The sequence below is a fragment of the Leptosomus discolor genome, chromosome 9 (assembly GCF_034619465.1).
Source record: "Leptosomus discolor isolate bLepDis1 chromosome 9, bLepDis1.hap2, whole genome shotgun sequence".
Taxonomy (NCBI): Eukaryota; Metazoa; Chordata; class Aves; order Leptosomiformes; family Leptosomidae; genus Leptosomus; species Leptosomus discolor.
The window spans coordinates 29,149,951-29,170,610 of record NC_141399.1 but is presented as its reverse complement, the minus strand read 5'-3'; the positions used below and the strand labels follow the sequence as shown (position 1 = coordinate 29,170,610).

General features: G+C 46.7%; 2 protein-coding genes across 2 annotated transcripts in view; one reads left to right on the top strand and one right to left on the bottom strand.

The window, feature by feature from the left end:
• The first annotated feature begins 266 nt into the window (after nt 1-266).
• On the top strand, nt 267-11,605 carry FRMD7 (FERM domain containing 7). Its single transcript, XM_086470346.1, has 11 exons — nt 267-323; nt 4,854-4,958; nt 5,324-5,366; nt 6,696-6,774; nt 7,520-7,873; nt 8,075-8,222; nt 9,383-9,478; nt 9,745-9,908; nt 10,148-10,216; nt 10,304-10,379; nt 10,580-11,605. The coding sequence occupies exons 1-11, from the start codon at nt 267-269 to the stop codon at nt 11,603-11,605; spliced, it is 2,217 nt and encodes a 738-aa protein (XP_086326472.1).
• Nucleotides 11,606-16,034: 4,429 nt separating this feature from the next.
• Nucleotides 16,035-20,660, bottom strand: part of STK26 (serine/threonine kinase 26) — a 34,244-nt gene continuing 29,618 nt past the window's right edge. Inside the window, exons 7-11 of the mRNA XM_086470716.1 lie at nt 20,005-20,153; nt 19,232-19,325; nt 18,729-18,791; nt 18,500-18,636; nt 16,035-17,967 (exon numbers count right to left, since the gene is read on the bottom strand). Coding sequence (XP_086326842.1) covers nt 17,943-17,967; nt 18,500-18,636; nt 18,729-18,791; nt 19,232-19,325; nt 20,005-20,153 — 468 coding nt within the window. The 3' untranslated portion in view covers nt 16,035-17,942. The remainder of the gene's footprint in view (nt 17,968-18,499; nt 18,637-18,728; nt 18,792-19,231; nt 19,326-20,004; nt 20,154-20,660) is intronic.

Sequence of the window (20,660 nt, the reverse complement as noted above, 5' to 3'; positions counted from 1 at the left end):
CACCCATAATTCACAGGGGGAAATTATCCTTTAATGCAGTGGTGATATTTAAACCGGGGGAGGTATCAATTGTGGTTTTTTCTAACTTGTTTTTAGGGATTCAGTTCCTTTGCTCTAGCCTCCTCTCCACATCTGTGACTGCAGACTTCTCCATCCAGCTGAGAGGGAAATTATGTGTGCAAGAGGAGTCAAGGCTCCCTTCCCGGCACACTGCTCACATCGCTAGGACTTCTGTGCCTGACACACGCTCAGCCACATGCTCGAGGATGCTGCACCTGAAAGTCCAGTTTCTGGATGACTCCCAGAAGATCTTTGTAGTTGATGTAAGTGAGTATTACATTCTCATTGGGGTTTTTGTGCCAGTTGTTGAAGTCATTGCTGCTCTGAAGGATTGCCTTGTCCCTGATAGCTTCTGGTTTTCAGCTTTAAAAAAACCCAATACCAAACCCAAAACCTAAACCAAACAAAACTACAGCAAAAAAACCCCTCAAATCCCAAACAAGAGGTTATAGTGCTGCTTGCTAAGTGTCTTTCAGCACTGACACGCTCCTGCTCTGCTCTCTTATTGGCATTATTGTGAGAGAATGGCTTTTACTTATCTGGTGCCATCTTTCAGAAATCAGCTAATATGAAGTGATGTTCTTGACAAGTGTTGAGTTCTTTTCTCATTTGTCTGGCTGCCAGTATGAGTATTCAACAAGGAAGAAAAATCTGGGAACAGAATAAAACCAGGATATTTAACCAAATTACCCCTGGTGAGGAACATCTGCATACATCTGTTCCTGGGCATTCAGCTGAAAAAGAAAACCGGGTGGGTTTGAGGATAGCTGAGGAAAAGCTGAGGAATCACTATGTCTTATTTTCTGCATGACAGTGTCCCACAACACATCATGTTTAATAAATGCTAGTTCTGAATACTGACTGCTGAAATAGATTTTAAATGCTAAGTATTAACATCTGTGGTGTTAGAGATACATGTATGTATATAGATAAATGAAACTAGATGTAAATTAGATCTTAACTATGTGTTAGAAACACATCTTTTTACAAGTATGTTTGAGCATTTACTGTTGGTTAGGATTTGATATTCAGAGTAGCTAATTGAATTAAATAATTCAAATAGATCTGTTCTAGCACTTACCTGTATCTCCTCCAGGACCAAAGTGTTTCATAGAAATTGTTTTGTTTCAAGTTCTGTTACATTACTCAGACAGTTCTGTCCTCTGGTTTTATAGCATAGCCTGAGAACTGCGCTGTCTCTGACACACTGCTTGGTTTCTTTGCAATAGCAATTTTGCACAGAAGAGGACTGTAAAGCCATTCCATCACTTGCCACAGTACGGAAGTTGGTTTATTTAGTTTAATTACTGTGTCCTAGACTTAGATTCAGCTTAAAAATGAGACTAGTCTTTTAAAAATGCTTTTTCCCCCCCCATATTTATTAGATCAGGGCACAGTGAGAGACGATTTGAAAGATGCTGATACAATATTGCTGCAATTTTTTTTTTCCATCTCTGCTTTCTTATTTGCCCCAAACACTTACAGCACTATAGCTCTGCACAACACGTTATTGCAGCAAATATCTTCCATTAGAGGAACTCCTGGTCATTTCCTTTTTTAGCATGGAATGGTATTTGAAACCCCTTTCAGGCATATCATGCATTTGATGCTGTATGAGTACGATAAATGAGTAGTTGAATTAGTGACTTCTCTATTATAAAAGGACTGCTTTGGGCTAAGTTTTGAGCAGATATTTCAAGCAACTCTTGCTAAACCCCTCCTGACTTTGGAAAGCTCTTTTGAATGTGTTATGCTTCAGTATAATGGGAGAAAAAAGGACAAAAGAGAGAAAACACAGAGGACCTGATTCCCCCTCCACCTCTCTCTCGGCACATGTGTCTGTACCTGCCTCACGTGGGTACCACAGCTGCTGGCACGTGCAGCGAGGGCTCATTTCCAGTCCGGCTTTGCACAGGAATGAATTCCTCTCCTGGCACTGGGTGCTAGCCTGGGAAGGCTTCTGCCTCTATCCTCATCCTCGCCAACAGCCGGGACCTGGCACCCTGAGCTCTCAAGGCTTCCTTCAGCTGGGCGCTGGAGGTGGTTCCCAGCATGGCACCAACAAGCCACATCTGAGCCCCCAGGGCAGGGACAGGCAAGGGCCTGGCACATCTCCAAATGTCCCCTGTTATGTCCTCCCTGCTGAACACCTCAGGGTCGAGCCGTGGGGTGGACGGGACCCTGCTGGGATGCTGCCAGCCATGCCGGTGAGCTCTGCGCCTCACACTGGGACGGCAGCAGGATCCCCTGCCCCAGTGCCCAGTCACAGATCAGCCTTTAATGGGTTTCTTTCACTGAGAGGAGATACTGCAAAACTGCCTCCCTTCTTCCTTGCCCCCCACCACTGGATACCTAGAGCTGTGACCTGGCAAGTGCTCTCACTGACAAAGTCACTCCTCTTCTCTCTGGAAAGGATTTAAACAAAGCATCTCTGAGCCTAGGCAGCCTCGGGAGCCCTCTCAGAGCAGCACAGAAAGAACGAACCACTTTGCAGCCTGGGCAGACAAAGCCTGGGCATCTCTGCTAGTGGAATTTGCTACAGGGTAAGATTCAGCAGCAAGGAAAAAAAGAAAGAAAAGACAAACCAAACAAGCTCAGAGTAACTAATTGCTGGGGCCGCGTGGAAGACAAAGTCTTCCATGGTCTTGTGTCTCTAATGATGAACAAAGGTGGGAATCCATTGACAGCAGATGTGCAGAACTGGCTGCACACAAGCTGGTCTGGCAAGGGCACAAGGAGCGCTGAGGCTGGTGGCTTTTGGTGCATGGCATTGCATGCCAGCTGTGGCCATGCAGAAGACACCAACCAGAGGACACCTCCCGAGGTGGTGGGGAAAGATCACACCAAATCCCATGGGCTGTTGGTCCCCCATAAACCACAGACTTGGGTGCAGCAGCCCGTGCTGTAGACAACACTGCAGAAATGTGACTTTGCCGTTGGACCTCAAGTGCTGCCAGGATGTCCTTTGGGGATGGGTGTACATGCCCCCATTGTCACAGACGTTGCTGTCTGCCTCTGGACGTGCCTCTTGCTTTCTTACCCTGCTCACAGTCCAAGCTGCTTCCAGCATGGAGAGGAGAGTGAGTGCAGCCTCTCCTTTCCGCTGTCCTCACCACTGGGCTTTCTACCTGTGGGTGCTAACCTGGCCCTGCAACATCATCAAAGGCACATTTAGGGTCAGACATGGGGTGTCCAGACCCACATGTCACACTCTTGCCTCGCACAGTGCTCCTGTGGCACATCCCCACTGCTCTTGCCTGATGCTGTCCTGAGCACAACTGTACCTCAGTGCTTGCAGCAGTGCTGGTCAGGGCCTAGGTACTTCACAAATCCAGGGTGGGGCACCTGCAAGCACTGCTCTGCAGGAGGAAAGCGTCTGCTTTTAAATCGTTCCCTGCATCACAGGTCTGCGTCTCCCCAGTAAGCAGTTTTTTGTGGGGACAGGGCTGCTCATCTCCTGCAGTCCCTGCCCTGGGCGGTGCTGGGATTGGAGGAGAGTGGGTCACTCCCAGCAGACATGTGGTGGCTAATAACCTGTTAAGAAATGCTTGTCTTTCCTGGCTGCCTGACAAAGGCCAAGGCCTTTCATGCTAGAAAATTCTAGCTTAGAAATCAACATTTATAATTGTTTTAATTACCCTTGTGATGTAGTAATTTCGAGGAGAACCAGGAGTGCTGCAGAGCAAATGCTGTTATTACGCTATCACTTTTCAGCAGCCTTTCAGCACGGATCCAGCAATTTCATCCCAGGAGAAGCTGTGAAAGGTGGTTATTAGCAAGCATCACTGCCAGCAGCCGGGGTCCCTCCCGTCCCTGTCAGGAGCAGCCACTGGCATGAGGCGCTGCAGCCTGCCTTCACCTCCATCACCCAAAATGCTGTAATTTAGCAGCTGTCTAACCCAGCCTCTCCACTCTGGCTTGCTTTTGCACTAACCCACGCTCATTTTTGGTCTGCTTTTCATGAGTTGAAAAAGGAGTAGAATGGTTTTTGCTGGGGTGAGTCACTGCCAGGTTCATTTCTGGTGCTTCCTGGAGCATTTTCCAAAGTTGGGGGCCTCCCGGGTTGTTCCTCAGCCATGTCACACAGCACAGCGACAAGTCAAGCAAAACACTGTAACACTGTCCAAGTGTTTCTGTTTACTGGAAATAACTACAGCCCAGCCTCCCTTATCAGAATGTAGTGCCACTTAATTAATATTGCTAAAGTGCACAGGTGACCCAGGGTGTCCGCAGGGTCCTGTTGCTGTTAATTACCATTAACCATAATAGCAGCTTGTCCCTGGCAATCCAGTTGCTGACTGTCAGGGCACAGGGGCTTGCTGCACAGGTTTGAGGTGTGCTCCCGTTTGCTCTCAATTGAGCACGTTTGCCATGGCTGTCCCTGAACCAGGCAGACGTGTGTCCTGGGGATTGCTCACTGCTTGCCAGGGATAGAGCTGTCCAGACAGCGATGGTTGCAAAAGGTGAGCCAAAAGTAAGCTTTCTTTCCTTTTCCTTCGCTTTTCTTTCTGGTTTACATTCCTTAATAAAGCAGGGAAGTGATGAGAAGGAATCTGATCTCCAAGAGCAGAGGTAAAGGGCGCACAGTGTGCAGGTCATCCTGTCCCACATGCCAAACCCAGTAACATTTATTGAGTAAGGTTTTGGAAATTGAGAATCAGGAAAATTCCACAGCTCCTCTCAGGGTGAAGGCAGGGGGTTAGAACTTCTCCCCCATCGCACTGAAATCCCGTCACTGCTGCTGTCAGCATATTGCCTAACATGCTGCTTCTGTGGTGTGTTTTTTTTGCTAGCAAAAATCCTGCGGAAAAGGGCTGTTCAACCTCACCTGCAGCCACCTCAACCTTCTGGAGAAAGAATACTTCGGGCTGGAGTTTCGCAGCCAGGCTGGGAACCACGTGAGTGTGGGTCATGGCGCAGGGCCCCAGTGCTGCATGGTGCTGCGTCCTCACAGCAACCGCCCACGGAACTGGGGTCTTGCTAGCACCTCCCTGGAATACCAGGTGGAAAATTTCAATGGAAATGTTTGCCATGATGCCAAAAACCCCTTGAAAATGGGAGTTACAAGGTGAGCCACAAGCTGGTTGGCAAAGCCCATGGGGTTTATCCATAGCCACCCATGCTAGGCTGCCCAGTGGGATGGCTTGTGCAGCAGCCGAGCTAGCCAACATTTTTGTGTTGCATTCTGGCAGGATCATGCTGCTTTTATTGCCCCTGCCTCCTGTGCTGTTTATTCACCCAGTTCTTCGTTGCCTTATTTCAGGTCTGGTTGGAACCACTAAAACCCATAACAAAGCAAGTCAAAAGTAAGTATTTTGAGAATAAAATTCTTCTGAATCACTACCAGTGACAGACTAGTGCAGACTCATTTGTGCAGTGTTATTATTTGGGGATGGGGACTCTGGTTTCCAACATTTACCTGAGCTCGTTTCATAGCATGAGGCTGGGCAAGATTGTTTGCAAAGCCACCACAGTACACGTAAAATCTTGTAGAAATATGGCCGCTTTTGCAGTCTGGTGTCTGCATCATTTTAGGCTTGAGCTGTTAATAACCTGACAGGTTGGCGGAGGAGCAGGGGCAGCTGCGTGCGCACTGCTGTGCTGGCAGAGCGGCAGGCATCGCTCTCCGCGTGCCCTCCTGTCCCCTTTGCAGCTCTGAGCAGCCCAGACGCCTGCGCAGCACGAGCCCTGCGTGAAGCAGGGTTAGCCATGTGCCTCGCAGGCTCTGCTGCTCCTCTCCAGCCCCCAGCCCCCCCGTGCCCTGTACAGAGATGCTGTGGAGCCTGACCTTAAATCAGGCTCAGCATCCCCTGCTGTGGCCGTGACCAATGTTAACACAGTGCCCCTTTCAGCCTCTGCTTGTTCCCACCCCCACAATGAACCAAACAATATTTTCCCCAAATATGTGATGACTAGGAGGTGGTCGAGAGCATGAGACCGCAACCCCGTATTTGACACAAGGAGGCTGCAGTACAGTGTTTGCATGCATTTCCCTGTAAGGGGAAAGCCCAATAGAGGGCCTTCCCTTTCTGGGTGCACCAGAAGTGGGATAATTTCAGGCACAAATTTCTTTTTCAATGTCCCTTCTGGCCTGTCTCTCCAGGATCACCTAAGCCATTCCACGGTGTCCTGGGACAGTTGGTGCCTACAACATTGCCTCCCTCCCTCCATGCTCTTTGCCTTGGGCTTGGCTGCTTGCTCTCACTCATCCAATGAAAAAGCTTTGTCCAAACAGCCTCCTATGGAGCTGTTGCACCGCACGTGCTTGGAAGGCTGAGTTTAATGTACAGCCCTGCTGATGGCAATCACACGGGGGCTCTGGCCATGCTCTAGGCAAGCACCCCTGGCAAAGCTCCATGGAAGCCCTCCTCCTGACAGGAGTCTTTGCAATTTAAAGAGTTGCTGGGACGTCCTTTAGGTGTCTAAATCCCTGTTCGCTTCTATTAGTAACACCGGGGATGTGAGGAGGCTGGTTTTTGGGGGCAGGTTGGAGTCCCTGATGTTCAGGGTTTCCAGTCCTGATTTGTAAGGGACCAGAGCAATTTGCTCTGTAAGGAAACAGCATGTGTGAAGAGAGTTGTAAATGTTCTCAATAGACACGTAAAAGAAAACTTATGAAGATGTTGTGTTTTAAGATCCTAAGGAGGTTCTTTTCAAATTTATGGTGAAATTTTTCCCAGTGGACCCCGGCCATCTGAGAGAAGAGCTGACCAGGTACAGTACTTGTTCCATTACTTTTTTACCACACAATTCCATACTTTTGCAATTATGAAGCATGCGTTTAATTCCTCATCTTCATCCACCTGAACCCGTCTGTGAACAGTAGTTATCCTAAGTATTGAAAGATCTCTGTACTTTATACAACAAAACCCGAGAGAGTATATTTTCTTAATCCTCTGGTTTTAAACAAAATCCACTTGAAGGATCAGCTGTCTTAAGAGGCTGCAATTTGTTTACTGCAAAACGCTTTAGCAGATGGGGACCAAGTCTGACTTTGCTCAGTCTAGCTCCTGCCTCACACTGTGTTCTGGAAGAATTTTAATTTTATTTTTAAAAATGACATTGTTAGTGCTTATGTTTTAGAGAAAACATTGCAAACAGGAGCTAAGAAAAAAAAAAAAACAACCTAAGACAGTGCTTCTGCAGAACATTAGCCCCAAGAGATGCAAGTGCCCTTCAAACTTAAAATGAATGTTAACTCTGAAACCTACTAATGGGCATTTCAATGGAAGGGATGTACTGGTCATGGTGGTGCCCAGCTGAAGCCTTCTGCAGGGGCTGCACACTCCTCCAGTGATCCCTTGGACCTGCACCCCTCAGGTTGAACCATGGGTGAGCGCAGGGAGAGGCCTGGGGACAGCCAGCCCCCCGTCAGCAGAGCCTTCATGGCTCAGCCTGGTGCCCAGCTCCCTGCTGAAGCTGGCTCCCCTCCAGGGCATGCTCCTGTCCCCCTCCACAGGTACCTCTTCACCCTCCAGATCAAGAAGGACCTGGCACTGGGGCGGCTGCCCTGCAGCGACAAAAGCGCAGCACTGCTCGTCTCCCACCTGCTGCAGTGTAAGGGCAGGCGAGTGCCCGCAGAGATGATGCCCCTTCCCCAGGGACAGGGTGCTCAGCAGGGCTTTGGCTTCATAGCCAGGGGTTCCCCCTGCAGTGACCTGTCACAGCTAACCCATGCTCTCCTCATGTCCCTCACAGCTGAGCTGGGCGACTTCCACGAGGAGATGGACCAGCAGCACTTGGCAACCCACAGGTACCTGCCCAACCAGGAGTATCTGGACAACAAGATCATGCACTACCACCGGAGACACAGGTAAGGGCTGCTCCATGCTACAGCTGCCCACACAAAGCACCTGATGAGTGCCTGCCAGTGGGGCCATTCTCATCCGCAGGCAGGGCCGGCAGCAGGGTTGATGTTATGCCAGCAGGTGCACATTCAAAATAGCATTTTTTCAGCCCATTTCAGCAGCTGCCTTCTCACTCTTGTTGCTTCCTGACATGTTTGTGTCTCCAGCGGGAAGACGCCGGCCGAGTCGGACGTTCAGCTGCTGGACGTGGCCAGGAAGCTGGAGATGTATGGGATTCGCCCGCACCCTGCCAGCGACGGCGAGGGGATGCAGATCAACCTGGCTGTGACGCACATGGGGGTGCTGGTCCTACGGGTGAGCCCGGGGATTGGGGTGGGCTGTCAGCACCCAGGCTGAGTGGTCTTTCCCCAGAGACACCACATCCAGTTGGAGGGGGATCCTCCTCTCCTTTGCATGCTCCAAACCCTCCTGAATTCTAGAGGAGGGACCGTGCCCCAGCAGACCTGGGGCGCAGAGGTCATGGTCTGGGGCATAGCTGTGAGGCTCAGCCCCACCGCCTCCACCAGCGCCGTCTGCATGCCGCTGTGCCTGCCTCGGCTCTGTTGGCTCTTGTCACAGTGAGAGCAGCCGTGTAAGCGCCACAGGTTACACAGCTGTGTCACATGTGTTCACCATATAATCTTCCAGCGAAAATAGCCACCTCACGCCTGTGCAATTACATAACGCTGTAATCACGGCATAGCTGCAGAATAAATACAGACTTCTCACAGCCGGCGTGAAGCAATGCTTGCCTCCCACACCGACTAATTTCAACCTGGGAACATCTTGCCAGAGCCGAAAAAAAAAAATACTAACTGTGGGTCTGCTGCTCGTAATTAGCACTGCCAGACCTGCTTATTTATTCAGCGCCATAAACACCCCTCACACATGATCAGAGCATCTGTGAGCCAATTAAAATCTGGGCTCTCCCAGAAAGCTGAGAGGGTCTCTGTGCCACAGCATGGAGTAATGCAATTTCACCTGGTCCTGCTGTGACACCAGTGCTGTGCAGCTGCATCTAATTGATGCCTAATGATAATGAGGGGTAAGGTATGCTTGCAGCCTGCATAAGCTGGGACTAAAGGCATGCGGGTGAGCTGAGCGCCACTACACTTCCCAACAAAGGAGAGGAGAGTCTTACTTCTTTTGGGGGGCTGATTCTGCATTAACTCATGTGACGTTTGAGCTGGGATGGATGGGACTCCCTGTCTTGACCTCTGTGAGGTTTGTCTTGGGATCCTGGAGTTTTACAAGTAGCTTCAGTAGGCAGAGTCAAGCCCTGAGCCTCAAACCCGCTTTTGGGACCAACTAATGGTCAACCACCAAATCCCAGCACCCCTTCCCCAGACCTTGGCAGCAGTCAAAGCCATGTTGGGATGTTGTGTAGTGTCCTACAAGCTCAGGTCTTGGCCCATTGTATTTCTGCAGTTCTCACTTGCCCCATCCTGCTGTAACTGCCGTGTCTGTCCTTGTAGGGCAATACAAAGATCAACACATTCAACTGGTCCAAAATCCGCAAACTGAGTTTCAAGAGGAAGCATTTTCTCATCAAGCTCCATGCAAACATCTCTGTAAGTACTGCGCTGCAGGCAGCTGCCAGGCTCAGGAGTGGACAGAGGATCGGACATACAAGGTCCCCAGTTTTGAATAAATTCTGTTTCTACTGCTCATGCGTGATTCTTCTTCCCCCTCCTCGAGCACGGTATGTGCCACCCCAATGTCCCCAGAGGCCGGACCAACAGGCAGCCCAGTGTGATCCCTTAGGGGGTCAGGAAGGCAAATGGCAGAGCCTGGCCCTGTGCCCCTGACTCCAGCTCACTTGTCTCTGTCTGTGCAGGCACTGTGCAAGGACACGCTGGAGTTCACCATGGCAAGCCGAGACAACTGCAAGGCTTTCTGGAAGACGTGTGTGGAGTACCATGCCTTCTTCAGGCTGTCTGAAGAGCCCAAGTCAAAGCCCAAAGCCCTTCTGTGCAGCAAGGGCTCCAGTTTCCGCTACAGGTAAAGTCCTGGGGCAAAATGAAACACATGAGGCCAGGAAGGCCGAGGCCGTGGGGATGGCTCAGAGCCTCCCTTTTATGTTGGACCTGGCTGGATGCAAGGGGTTGATGCCCAGCAGCTGCTTTTCCTGGAGAGACTACTGCCTCGGTCTTGCCCCATCCCCTTGCCTCTGCTGGGATGTGGGGATGCCCGGGGCTGGGGCTGATGGTGCCGCTTACACCTCTCCCTGCTTGCTGCAGTGGGAGGACACAGCGGCAGCTGCTGGAGCATGGGAGGAAGGCAAAGATGAAGAGCCTGCCCTTTGAGAGGTACCGGGGGACATGGAGTGGGGGCAGTGCCCAGGCAGGGGGGACAACCTATTGGCCATGCACCCACCCATGCTCTTGGCCTTGCAGGAAGCATTACACATCCCGTTATGACGAGAGGCAGTGCCGCTCCTCCCCAGACCTCCTGACGGATGTCTCCAAGCAGGTATTTCCCCTCAGCATCAGTGAGAGGTAGCATTGGGGCTGGGGGCATGTCTTGACATTGTGACCCCCAGCTGGTGGAGCTCAGCTGGAGGCCAAGCCAGACCCTGGGCTCTGTGGGTTCACTGCTGCTCCTACTTGCCCAGCTCCACCCCCTGCCCAGCCAGGAGACTGGGCACCCACCCACACTCTGCCCCTGTTCAGGTGGAGGAGCTGCGCCTGGCTTATGGTGGCCGGGGGTCCTACCACGCCAACGGGGTGCATGCCTCCGAGCCCACGCTGGACAGCCGGCGCCGGAGCTCCACCGTGGAGGTGACATTTGCTGCAGAGCTGGAGCGCTCCAAGCCTGAAGCGTCCCCCGCCTTCCTGCCCCACTCCAAAAGCTCATCCGCCTTCCCGCTGCTCTACACTGAGCTGGAGCTGGAGCGAGCATGGGAGCCTGCCGACCTCTTCAGCAGCAGGAACCCCTTGACCTCCTTTCGGCCCCACCACCAGTTCGCCGGGAACAGTAAAAGCACCTCGGTGGGCAACATGAGGGAAGTGAGCGCCCGGCCGCTGGTGTACATGGATGTGCCATGCCCCCTGCCCACCCCGGCTCCGCAGGTCCTCTTCTACCTAGACAGGCCCCCACAGACCCCATGCCAGGCACTGGCGCCCAGCGAGGACACAGCCACTGGATGCAGCCTCGCGGCTGCTAAACCCCTCAGGAGGAGCCCGAGCAGGACGCAGGCCGGAGAGTTTCATCATGAGGCTACGTGCACAGCAGTGGGCACAAATGTGGCCCCAGCAGGGCAGAACAGGTTGCTTGCTCGCTCCTTCGATTATGGCCTTCAGGAGCAGCCTCCCAAGCGGTCTTGGAGCCAGTCAGACATGAAAACCATCCGCTTCCCCTACGGCTCCGAGTTCAGGCCACTAGGGCCATGCCCCGCGCTGAGCAGCAGGAAAGCAGGCGTTTTTCGGCACATGCCAGCCCAGCAAGGGCTGGCGCTGGGGCCGCGGCGCTCTGCTGAGCGCTACGTGGGCAGCAGCACTGAGTCCAGTGACTCCGACTCCGACCTCCTGGCCACCGATTACTGCTCCCTGTACGGCCGGGTGCTGCGGTCGCCCATGGCGCGGGTGCGGTTGTCCTCCGGCAGCCTCCAGCTGGATGAAGAAGATGAGGAGGTGTCCTTTGCCACCAGCGCCGCTGAAGAGAGGACTTCCAGGGGGGCCTCCAGGTATTTCACCTAGGTGCTTGACACTGGCCAGAGGGAGCAGAGTTGGCTGGGGGCCACAGAAGGGTGACACTCTTACTTGCAGGGCTGCTTACTGCTTGTGAAACATTGATGGGCTTGTGTTGTGTGAGTGCTCTTAGCTGTAGAGGATGTGTTAATGGACAACAAGGCAGCGTTCAGAAGTAGTACCTAGCACCTGCACCACGCTTGGAAGCTGGTGCATTTCTGCCACCACACACGGGAGGTCCTGCTCCAGCCAGAGGGCCAGGGCTCTTCTAAAGCCCTGCAAAGAACCCATGTCCTGCCCAGGCTGGTGGGGCTGCTGGTCATGCTTGGAGCTCAGATATTGGAGTCTTCATTCGGAGGGAGGGAGAAAATAGAAAAAAAATCTGTTTTTTTTCACAGCTGCAGGGAAGCACACTGGTGGGGAGGGGTTTTGAGGCCTGTTTGGAGAGGAGCAGCACGGCCAGGGGATGCTGCTCCTGGAGCTGACCCCCATGGACACGACCACTATCCCAGCACAGAGCCCATCTCTTCCATCCTGCCTCTCCTCCCTCCAATGCTGTGGGGAGCGCTTGGCCCTCGAGAACAAGGTTTTATGTATGGGGTGCTCCTTGCAATGCTTGGAGCCATGGAGGAAGCAAAATGCTTTGTCTTCTCCCTGGCCAGTTTAGAGCATTCTTCTTCACCAAGGAACATCTCAGCAGCGCTTGTATATCATTCAGCAGCATCCCACAGTGAGCTCTGGGAAGTGGGCTAATGAGCGATACTGTAGAGCTCTGCTTTTCTTAGGCCCATTGGCTGTTATTTTCTGGCAGCACTTCCACAGCCCTAGTACCTCAGTGCCCTGCTTAAATCTGGGGGAGCAAAGCATGTAAGGGGGTCCTTTGCTCCCCCAAATCAGGCCTCATTTAAGCAGCATAGGGAAAAAGATCTCAGGAGGGGGTAGGAAAGAAACAGGCAGCTGGTGCTCACCTGCAGCATTAGGAAGTCTGCTGTAACCATGGTGCTCTGAAACTTTCCTGTTAGCTACACACGTGCAATGTTATTTTATCAGGACTGTTTCTAGCTATAAAGATGGAGCAGGAGACAGGACTGCTCACCATCCATGGAGCAGCAGGAGGCGGATTCCTGAATTATCCATTGCTCCCTCAAAAGGAAATGGTGTAAAGATACTTCTTGGAAGTATTTTTATTACAAAAACTGATTATTACCCTAAACCTACACAAAATCTACTCAGAAAACTGCAGAGTGATGACACCCCTGTAAGATTTTAGGGGAGAATCTTGTTACTTTTTAAAAAAAACCCATTAAGTATCTGTAGGATGTGACTGTAAGGAGAGAGACAGCCCAGTAAATCCACAGTTGAGAAACCACTTCAACCCACTAGGATGGATTTCAGAAACATAGAAACAGGGACAAACACAGAAAATAGGTTAAAACGTAAAAAGAACTGGACTTATGCTCACCCTGTGCATTGCTGTCCTTTGTTTTAGAAGCTGGACAATAAAAATCAGTTGTTCACACCAGTTTTGGGTTCTTCCTTCTGCCCTGTGAAATCCACGCAGTTACCCCCAGCCCACCTTCCCCTGCGCTTCCCAGCTCTCAGGCAGCCCTCATTGCTCTGTGGATCTGCCAGGCTGGTTTCCCTGTCCCACAGTTGCTTGCTGGCTCCCTCTGTGCCTTCACTGTCTCAGTAACTGGGGAGACTTGTCGAGAGCCCTGAATGCTCCTGGAAACAACCACATTCTTGGTTGGTTGCCCAAAGAAATGCATTAGGTCAACAAGAGAGCACACCGTAAGGTTTGCTTTTGCTCCTGGTTGCCCTGTGCTGAAGAAGCTGTCAACTACAGGGACCACACAAGCTGCTCTGACACATGTCCTATTAAAAAGAGGGATAATCTTTCTCATTACAGAGAGTCGTTTCTTCTCTTTCCCAAAGCTCTGCACCTTGGAAAGAGCAAGAACCAAAACTCAATACAGCACTGAAGTAGGGCAGTCTATATGCATGTCTTGGTAGAGGGGGGAGAAAAAAAAGCAGCAGTGCTTCAGACTGCACACACAGTCCTCAGCGAAAGTCCCTTAAAGGGTTATACCTGAAGCACACAGGCAAACCTACAACCGTCGTTAGCATCTGAAAGCACATGGAGACACAAGTAAAGGCTGGCCCAGGTCAGCTTTACCTTGACCATGTCCCAGAAGAGACAGCACCCAGGCTACCAAAATCTCCAAGAGCTGCCAGCTCTGGCATTCAGGACCCTGCAGGGAAAACAGCACTGAGAAGGAGAAACAAGGACTTGGGCACTATTGTTGGATTTTTCCATTGACTGGAGAGCACTGGGACACAGCGTGCGCACTGTGCCTCAGCACATCCTACATGATGGTCAACAACAGCAGAGGAACAAAGCAGCTTGTAAGTGACAGAAATTAACACCTTCAAGCTAAGTGCATTGCACAAACTAGCTGTCTTGGGACTGACTGAAAGACAGGAACAATCCCAGTAAGCAGTTGCTCACATGTCAAGGAACAGCTGAAATAACACTTGAGTAAGTCCTTCCCCATGGTCTCTGCTCAGCCGCAGAGGTAAGAACATCTATTTAAGTGACTGTTTCACTAGGGAAGAAACCAAGGATGGAGAGAGGACATGGAGTGATTTGGTCTGCTGACAGTGACAGACAGACAGCAGTAACGTGAAAATGTAAATGTTTATTGCCCTCAGACAAGCAAGGATTATTAAAAGAGGGTAAGGCAGAGCAGAATTAGTGTCAAAACCTTAAGCTACTTGGTGCATTCGGACTGAAGGAACTGGGGTTCATATAAAATACATCACTTGTAGATAAAGCTGATCTTGAAATTCAGATGCAAATGTTCAGCAACTTTTTCCATAGAGATGTTTATGTTATGATATAAAAAGCAGCAAAATGTACACAGCATACAAAGAACTTCAGTTTGGAGAAGCACTAAGACAGATTTCAGCGTACTGACCTCATCTCTGTGCAAGTGCTACTTCATTTATTGGAAAAATGTGAAATAAGACAAGCCAACATACATACCACTAAACTCTGCAAAGAGGAAAATAATTTTATTCCAGTGTTAAGTCATAAAACAGTGTGATAAAAATCAGGCCTTTAACAATTGCTAAACTTTGTGCAATCACATGAAGAACCTATGTACTTTCTATTCAGCTACAGACATTCGATTGAAGGCAAGCACAGGTGTTTACCATACTACATGCTTACTGTACAGCAGCACACTAGGAGTCAGAGACCGAGGGGTTTAAGAACGGTTACACTGATAAAGACTCATCTACCCAAGAATAAATACATTTCTCCATTCTGCAATTCAGACTACTTTGATACCAATTCTTCTCAATCTACAGTGGGAAGTCTAGCAAACCAAACAAGCAAGAAGATGGCTCCTGCATGAATATTTTGATATATTTTTCCATTAGCTATCGGCCAGCAACAGAATACCGCTGATTAAATTACACAGTTCATCAATAACTAACACAGGGTGGGGAAAAAAGACAACTGTTCTCTGGAAACCAGTAACACAGACATCCATTCTTAAATTAGATTATAGTTTTATGACACACAGAGACTTTAGGCCATATGCAGTACAACTTAAAAACCAAAAACTTCTTGGACTGTGCTGTAAGAGAACGAGGCTGTATCGTACACACACGGATGAGTTTTTCCCCACACTGTCCCATGAGGTAGGTATACATCCCACCCATTTCACAGGGAAAGAAGAGGCACCATCGTTCAGCAACTTGTTACGGTCACATCACAAACAGGACAGGTTCAACTTGCCAAACAATTCACTGACCCTACCTCCCCAGAATCGTTTATAGAATTGCATAGATTAAAGACCCTGTGCCAACAGCATAGAGCCACCAGTTACAAAATCTGTAAGGAATTCCCATCACCTCTCCCCTCGGTCTCCCTCATAAAAATAACACCTTAAGGGAAGGGACATGGAAGCAAATACCCATTTTTAATTCTGAGGAATTTGTATGGAGCTCTTTAAAATGAGATTTGGGTCGAGACTGACAAAGTGAAAGCCGAGGCAAGTGTGGCACAGGCCTTTTTGTACCTTCACTCCACAATGCTGAGTTCCCAACGAAGTCAGAATGTTCTGACACCTCTACCATGCTGTCACCAGCCGTGCACGTTCATCTGAGCACATAGATCCTGAAGACTCCTCTTCAGGAACGGAATCAAACTGAACCCTGGGGCTGCTCCATCCATTCCCTGTGGCATAGCAGCTGGCAGGTGTCCTCCGGACAAGAAGAGCACAGGGGGGACCCAAACCTTTCCAAAGCAACCATGCAACTCTGTGCAAGCAACACCTTTCCTGAACTAGAACACAAGTTTGTAAGTCTATCCACACCTCTGCACAGCTACTAAAATCCAGAACAAAACGCACAACAGAACAAGCTCAGGAAAGTTTACCGAACTTAAATATTTATTTTTAAACCATTTAAAACCCCCCAAAACATCGAAATAAGCTTCATCTATAAACAGATTTACAAGACTAACAACTACAGAAGCTAGAGGAGCACTACAATCTGTTTCTGTGATGCAGTTATTTTGTAAAGCTTCAGATCAACTGTATTTACAACTTTTGCTGCTTTTACATTTATAAAAATATTTATTTAATCCATAACATTATTGTTTTCAAAAACTATTTCCAGACTTTTTTCTCAGATATAAATTCTAATTGAATTTCAGTTATATAGCAGATGAAAGTTTTAAACAGAAACATTTTTTTAAAATTAAAACAAGGAGTTAAAAGTAATTTTTTTTACAGTGTAGGCACCATTGAAAATAATTGTCCTTGGCATATCTAACCACCATCTCTCACAAGTGTCCTTTATATAAAAACAATGTAATGGCAACATTTGACTAAAAATGCAGTATTTACTTGCACACCATTACTTTTTCAATATTTGGCAGATATATTTCAGATTCTTTAAAATGACTTTTGTGCAAAAACAAAATGTGCAGGTCTGAACCATAAAATAAACACACCCAGCCTTTATCAAAAATAAATTTACACCAACAGTTCCACAGCTAAGTACTGAAAAACAATCCCAGTTCAAAACTTCAGCATAATATACATACTGGGTTGAAAAAGGGAAAAAAAAAAAACCAGAAGAGATTACCCATCTAGCAGTACCATAAATATATAACTGAAAGCAACTTTATAGTCTTAGCTACTTTTTAATGAAAAAAAAAATAATAAAAAAAAAATCACTCCGTACTGCACAGTACTACCTTTTTGTGAAAGAATATCTATAACTCAGTTATTTGCATATTAACTGGTAAATACATATTTAAAATACACTTTCAGAAAATTATAAACAAATTATGCTGATGTACTGTATTCAATGTATTTAAGAACAAAAACGTGTATAAATATCTTACAGGAGAAACAACACCACCACACAGAACGCTGGTGTTACACTTATACCTGCTTGTGAGGTATGTATCATGCGACGCTCGGCTTCTCTGGCTCCCTTCCACCCAGGCATGTATACTCAGAGGAAAAAAATTAAGTTAAGTTAAACTGGACTTCAGGTTCTGTCCATTATTGCCAAAAGCCCCAACCCCTCAACTGTATTGCTTTAAATTTTCCTACCATGATGATATAAGATTGAATTACTACTTCAAAACCTGTTCTAAAAGGTAATACATATACTGTACATCAGGATATACCTGTTGCTACATATCACCCGCAAACTATTGACATATTGCTCTCAAATATATTTAATCATAGAGCTGCCTAAAATACTGTACCAATTTAGAATTATAATAGATACTGTTGCAGGTTTATTTTTCAGGGCACGATAACTATATGCTGGTCAAAGCGGGTGCTACAGCAATACCCTTGCCACTATGTTACATGTTTTGAATACGCTTGTGAAAAAGCTGTTTTCTCTGAAGCTCGTTAGTGATTTACAAAAGTTTAACTCATGAATACAAAAACACCCGTACATTCCCATGTACGGGAACAAAATAGCATCAAAACATACTGTACTTGCACTTTCTATTAACTAAAGTAATGGTTATTTCTAAAAGCAAAACTGCACCTCAACATTTATCAGATTAAACAGGTGAAACTACAATATTAAAAGTTGTTCTTTACAAAATAATTTCCTGAAAATATAAAACCATGTGCACTGCCACAAAATAGTTGAGTAGGTTCTTTCAAATCCTCAATCACCATCAATGTGTTGCAAAGATCCAAAAGGCACAAGGAGCTCATGAGCTAAGCACTGCCAAGCTTGAAGTAGTTTTGGTGGGTTTCACTGGGTCCATATGAAACAGCAGTCAATTATGTGAAGTTTCTTAGGACGAGTCATTAACAGAAAACCTATGGATAAAAAAATGCAAGTAAGAATTTTGTTAATTATATTGTTTCAGCTTGGCAAACAGCACATAACTACTTTGGCATCACTAAACTAGTACATGCCTTCATCTCAACAGCTCACAGGAAAAAACCACCAGAAGCGACATTCTCAAGAACATATTCACTAAAAAGAAAAGTTCAAGATCCTCCTGCTTCCTTACCAGCTATAAATATGCTTAAGACACAAGTGAGAGGAAGCAAGGTATAACAGCTATAGTAAAATTGTAGCACTAGAAGACCAAACAGACATAGCAATTCTTACTGTTAGTTTCAGCCTCAAACAGAAGTGTTAAGTCTAACTATGAAAGCTAAAAGTTTAAAGTACTGGACATGGCAGATCTTTCACTTTATTGCTAAACTACTCAAATTTACCCAACGTACAAAGTTTAGTATCAACTAACCTTTCCTGTACATAAGCACTTACTTCAAAACTTTTCTTTCAAAATAAAACTTTTTTTTTTTTGAAACATTGCATACAAAAAATTCCTTAACTTACTTCTGAAACTTCTCCATAAGTTTCTTCACCATCTTATCTGTGATTCCTGGACATGTTGCTTCTGCCATATTGATGCTTTTCTCAAGTTCCTCAATTGCTTTCTTTCTGCTAGCATTATTTGTGTCCTGCTGTTTGAGCTGAGTAGCAAACCAGAACAGACAAGAACTTATAAAAGTTATCAGACACTTGGGTAATACTTTCAAAGAAGTTTTTTTAAGTCAAGACTTACCTCGGCAAACACAGGGGTGATTATCATTGTTAAACAACTCAGGGTTTTAACAAGATCCTGATCCTAAAAGTTAGCAAGTAAGGATTACATTAGTGTATTCCTATATAACCTATGCACTGCATTTAACACAGCACATGTGATTTTGAAAGTTCAGTGAAATTCAACACAGCATTTGAAATACAGTGTAAAAAACAATGGAAGCATCATCAAATGTTACATGATGTGGCAAGAGCTACATGACAACACATCTGAAACAATGTCATATTGTCAGAAAAGCAGTTCAGTTTTTTCTCTCTGAGTCTTTAAAATTTACATCTCTGTGAACTATCTACTGCATTTAAGGCTGACTGGCATAGGAAACACCACTAACAAGTGTCGTCTCTTGAACTACAAAAAGATAGTCAGTTCCTATGAAAAGTGAATAATTACTAAGTTTTATCACTATTTTCCTTAAATTGGCTTAGAAACCAGCACTTAGAAAGAACTCTTCAGACTGTACATACTGTCCCATTCTGTAGCTTCTTTGCATCTGGCTTCTTTCGAACTGTAGTAAAGCTCCACTCAGGATGAGAGTTATTTTCTTTGTTACTGGACTCCCTGGGGAAAAAGGATACGATGTACATAACACTAGCCACCATGTAATGCTACGCAAGCACCCAAATACATAATAAATCTATATTGATTGGTTCTGTATTCCTTAAAATAAGGAGAAAAATGTGTATTAAAACATTAACTGAACTTTAGAAAAAACAACTTGAGAGGCCGAATAAACTGAAATATGATCAAAGCAAACAGAAGAAGTTATCTACCCATAAAGCTTACCTTCTCCCATGGCATTCCATTTAAAACAGTTATCTGATATCCAGAAAAGCAAGAGACTTACAGAATGTATGTTGTTCCACAGGCATTGTGCAAACTTCTTCATACACCTCAACCTTGCTCTGCAATATTTCTAATTGTGATTCATTGCTTTTGGTATAAACACTAGCCTCAGACACATGAATGAATTCTTTAAAATACACAGCACTTAAACAGAACTGAAATTGAGTTCAGAGAGAGAAAGTTTAAAGAGATAATGAGGGCACAGTTTCACTTATGCATTAGTCTTCAGGCTCATACAAGGGGTTTTCTTGAAAGAAGCCAATGAAAAAGACAGGGAACAAAGACAGACATACAGAAGAGGAGTTAATTACACAGAGAAACCACAACAAACCTAGTTTAGTAACATCATTAAAAAAAAAGAGCCCAAAAGAGACTAAACTGAAAATAAACTTACGAATCTGAACCATCGGAATCACTTTCATCACTACTATGTCCCTCTGCTTTCCATCTCTTAAACCTATCAATCAGTTCTGTCAGATACGAAGTCTTCTTTGCATTTTTCATAATGAATTTGTGCTTCAGAAGTTCTTTTGCAGTAGGGCGCTGTAAGAAACACTTTAAATATTTAATGTCATGCTAACATTTCAGGACTTTAAATGTTAATAGGGGAGATGTAGTAAGAGAACTGACTTCTAGAGCCAACTCAAAGCATCAGGAAATTTGTGAAACAGGAAGTCAACAAAAGCCAGTAATCCACATTTACAAGCACTCTAAAAATATGATCAAGTCACACACAGGCTATACTGCTTATCCATCTATGCTAGAAGGTACACGCCCAGGAAAATGACTAATCAAAATTCTCCAATGCAACGTTTCCTTGTAAGCAGAATTCAGACAGACAGCAGAAGTTCTGCTGGAGAAAAAGATCCAAGATTCTCTCCTCTGTTAAAGCTTCTCTCCTGTCATTATCACAGGTCTGAGTGCATTTTAGGAAGCTGCCTCTGCCACCATCATTTTTTTCAGCATTTTCCCTCCTCCTCTCAGTATTTTAAATAAAAGTCTAGGATGGAGATCCAGCTATTTAAAAAGCACTACTACCAGTGGAAAGTA

What these genes read in the sequence shown, in the direction of transcription:
- FRMD7 (XM_086470346.1), top strand. Translation starts at nt 267, where the DNA reads ATGCTGCACCTGAAAGTCCAGTTTCTGGATGACTCCCAGAAGATCTTT. An exon ending in AGAAGATCTTTGTAGTTGAT is followed by an intron (nt 324 to 4,853) that starts GTAAGTGAGTAT and finishes TTTTTTTGCTAG; the next exon opens with CAAAAATCCTGCGGAAAAGG. An exon ending in GGCTCCAGTTTCCGCTACAG is followed by an intron (nt 9,909 to 10,147) that starts GTAAAGTCCTGG and finishes TGCTTGCTGCAG; the next exon opens with TGGGAGGACACAGCGGCAGC.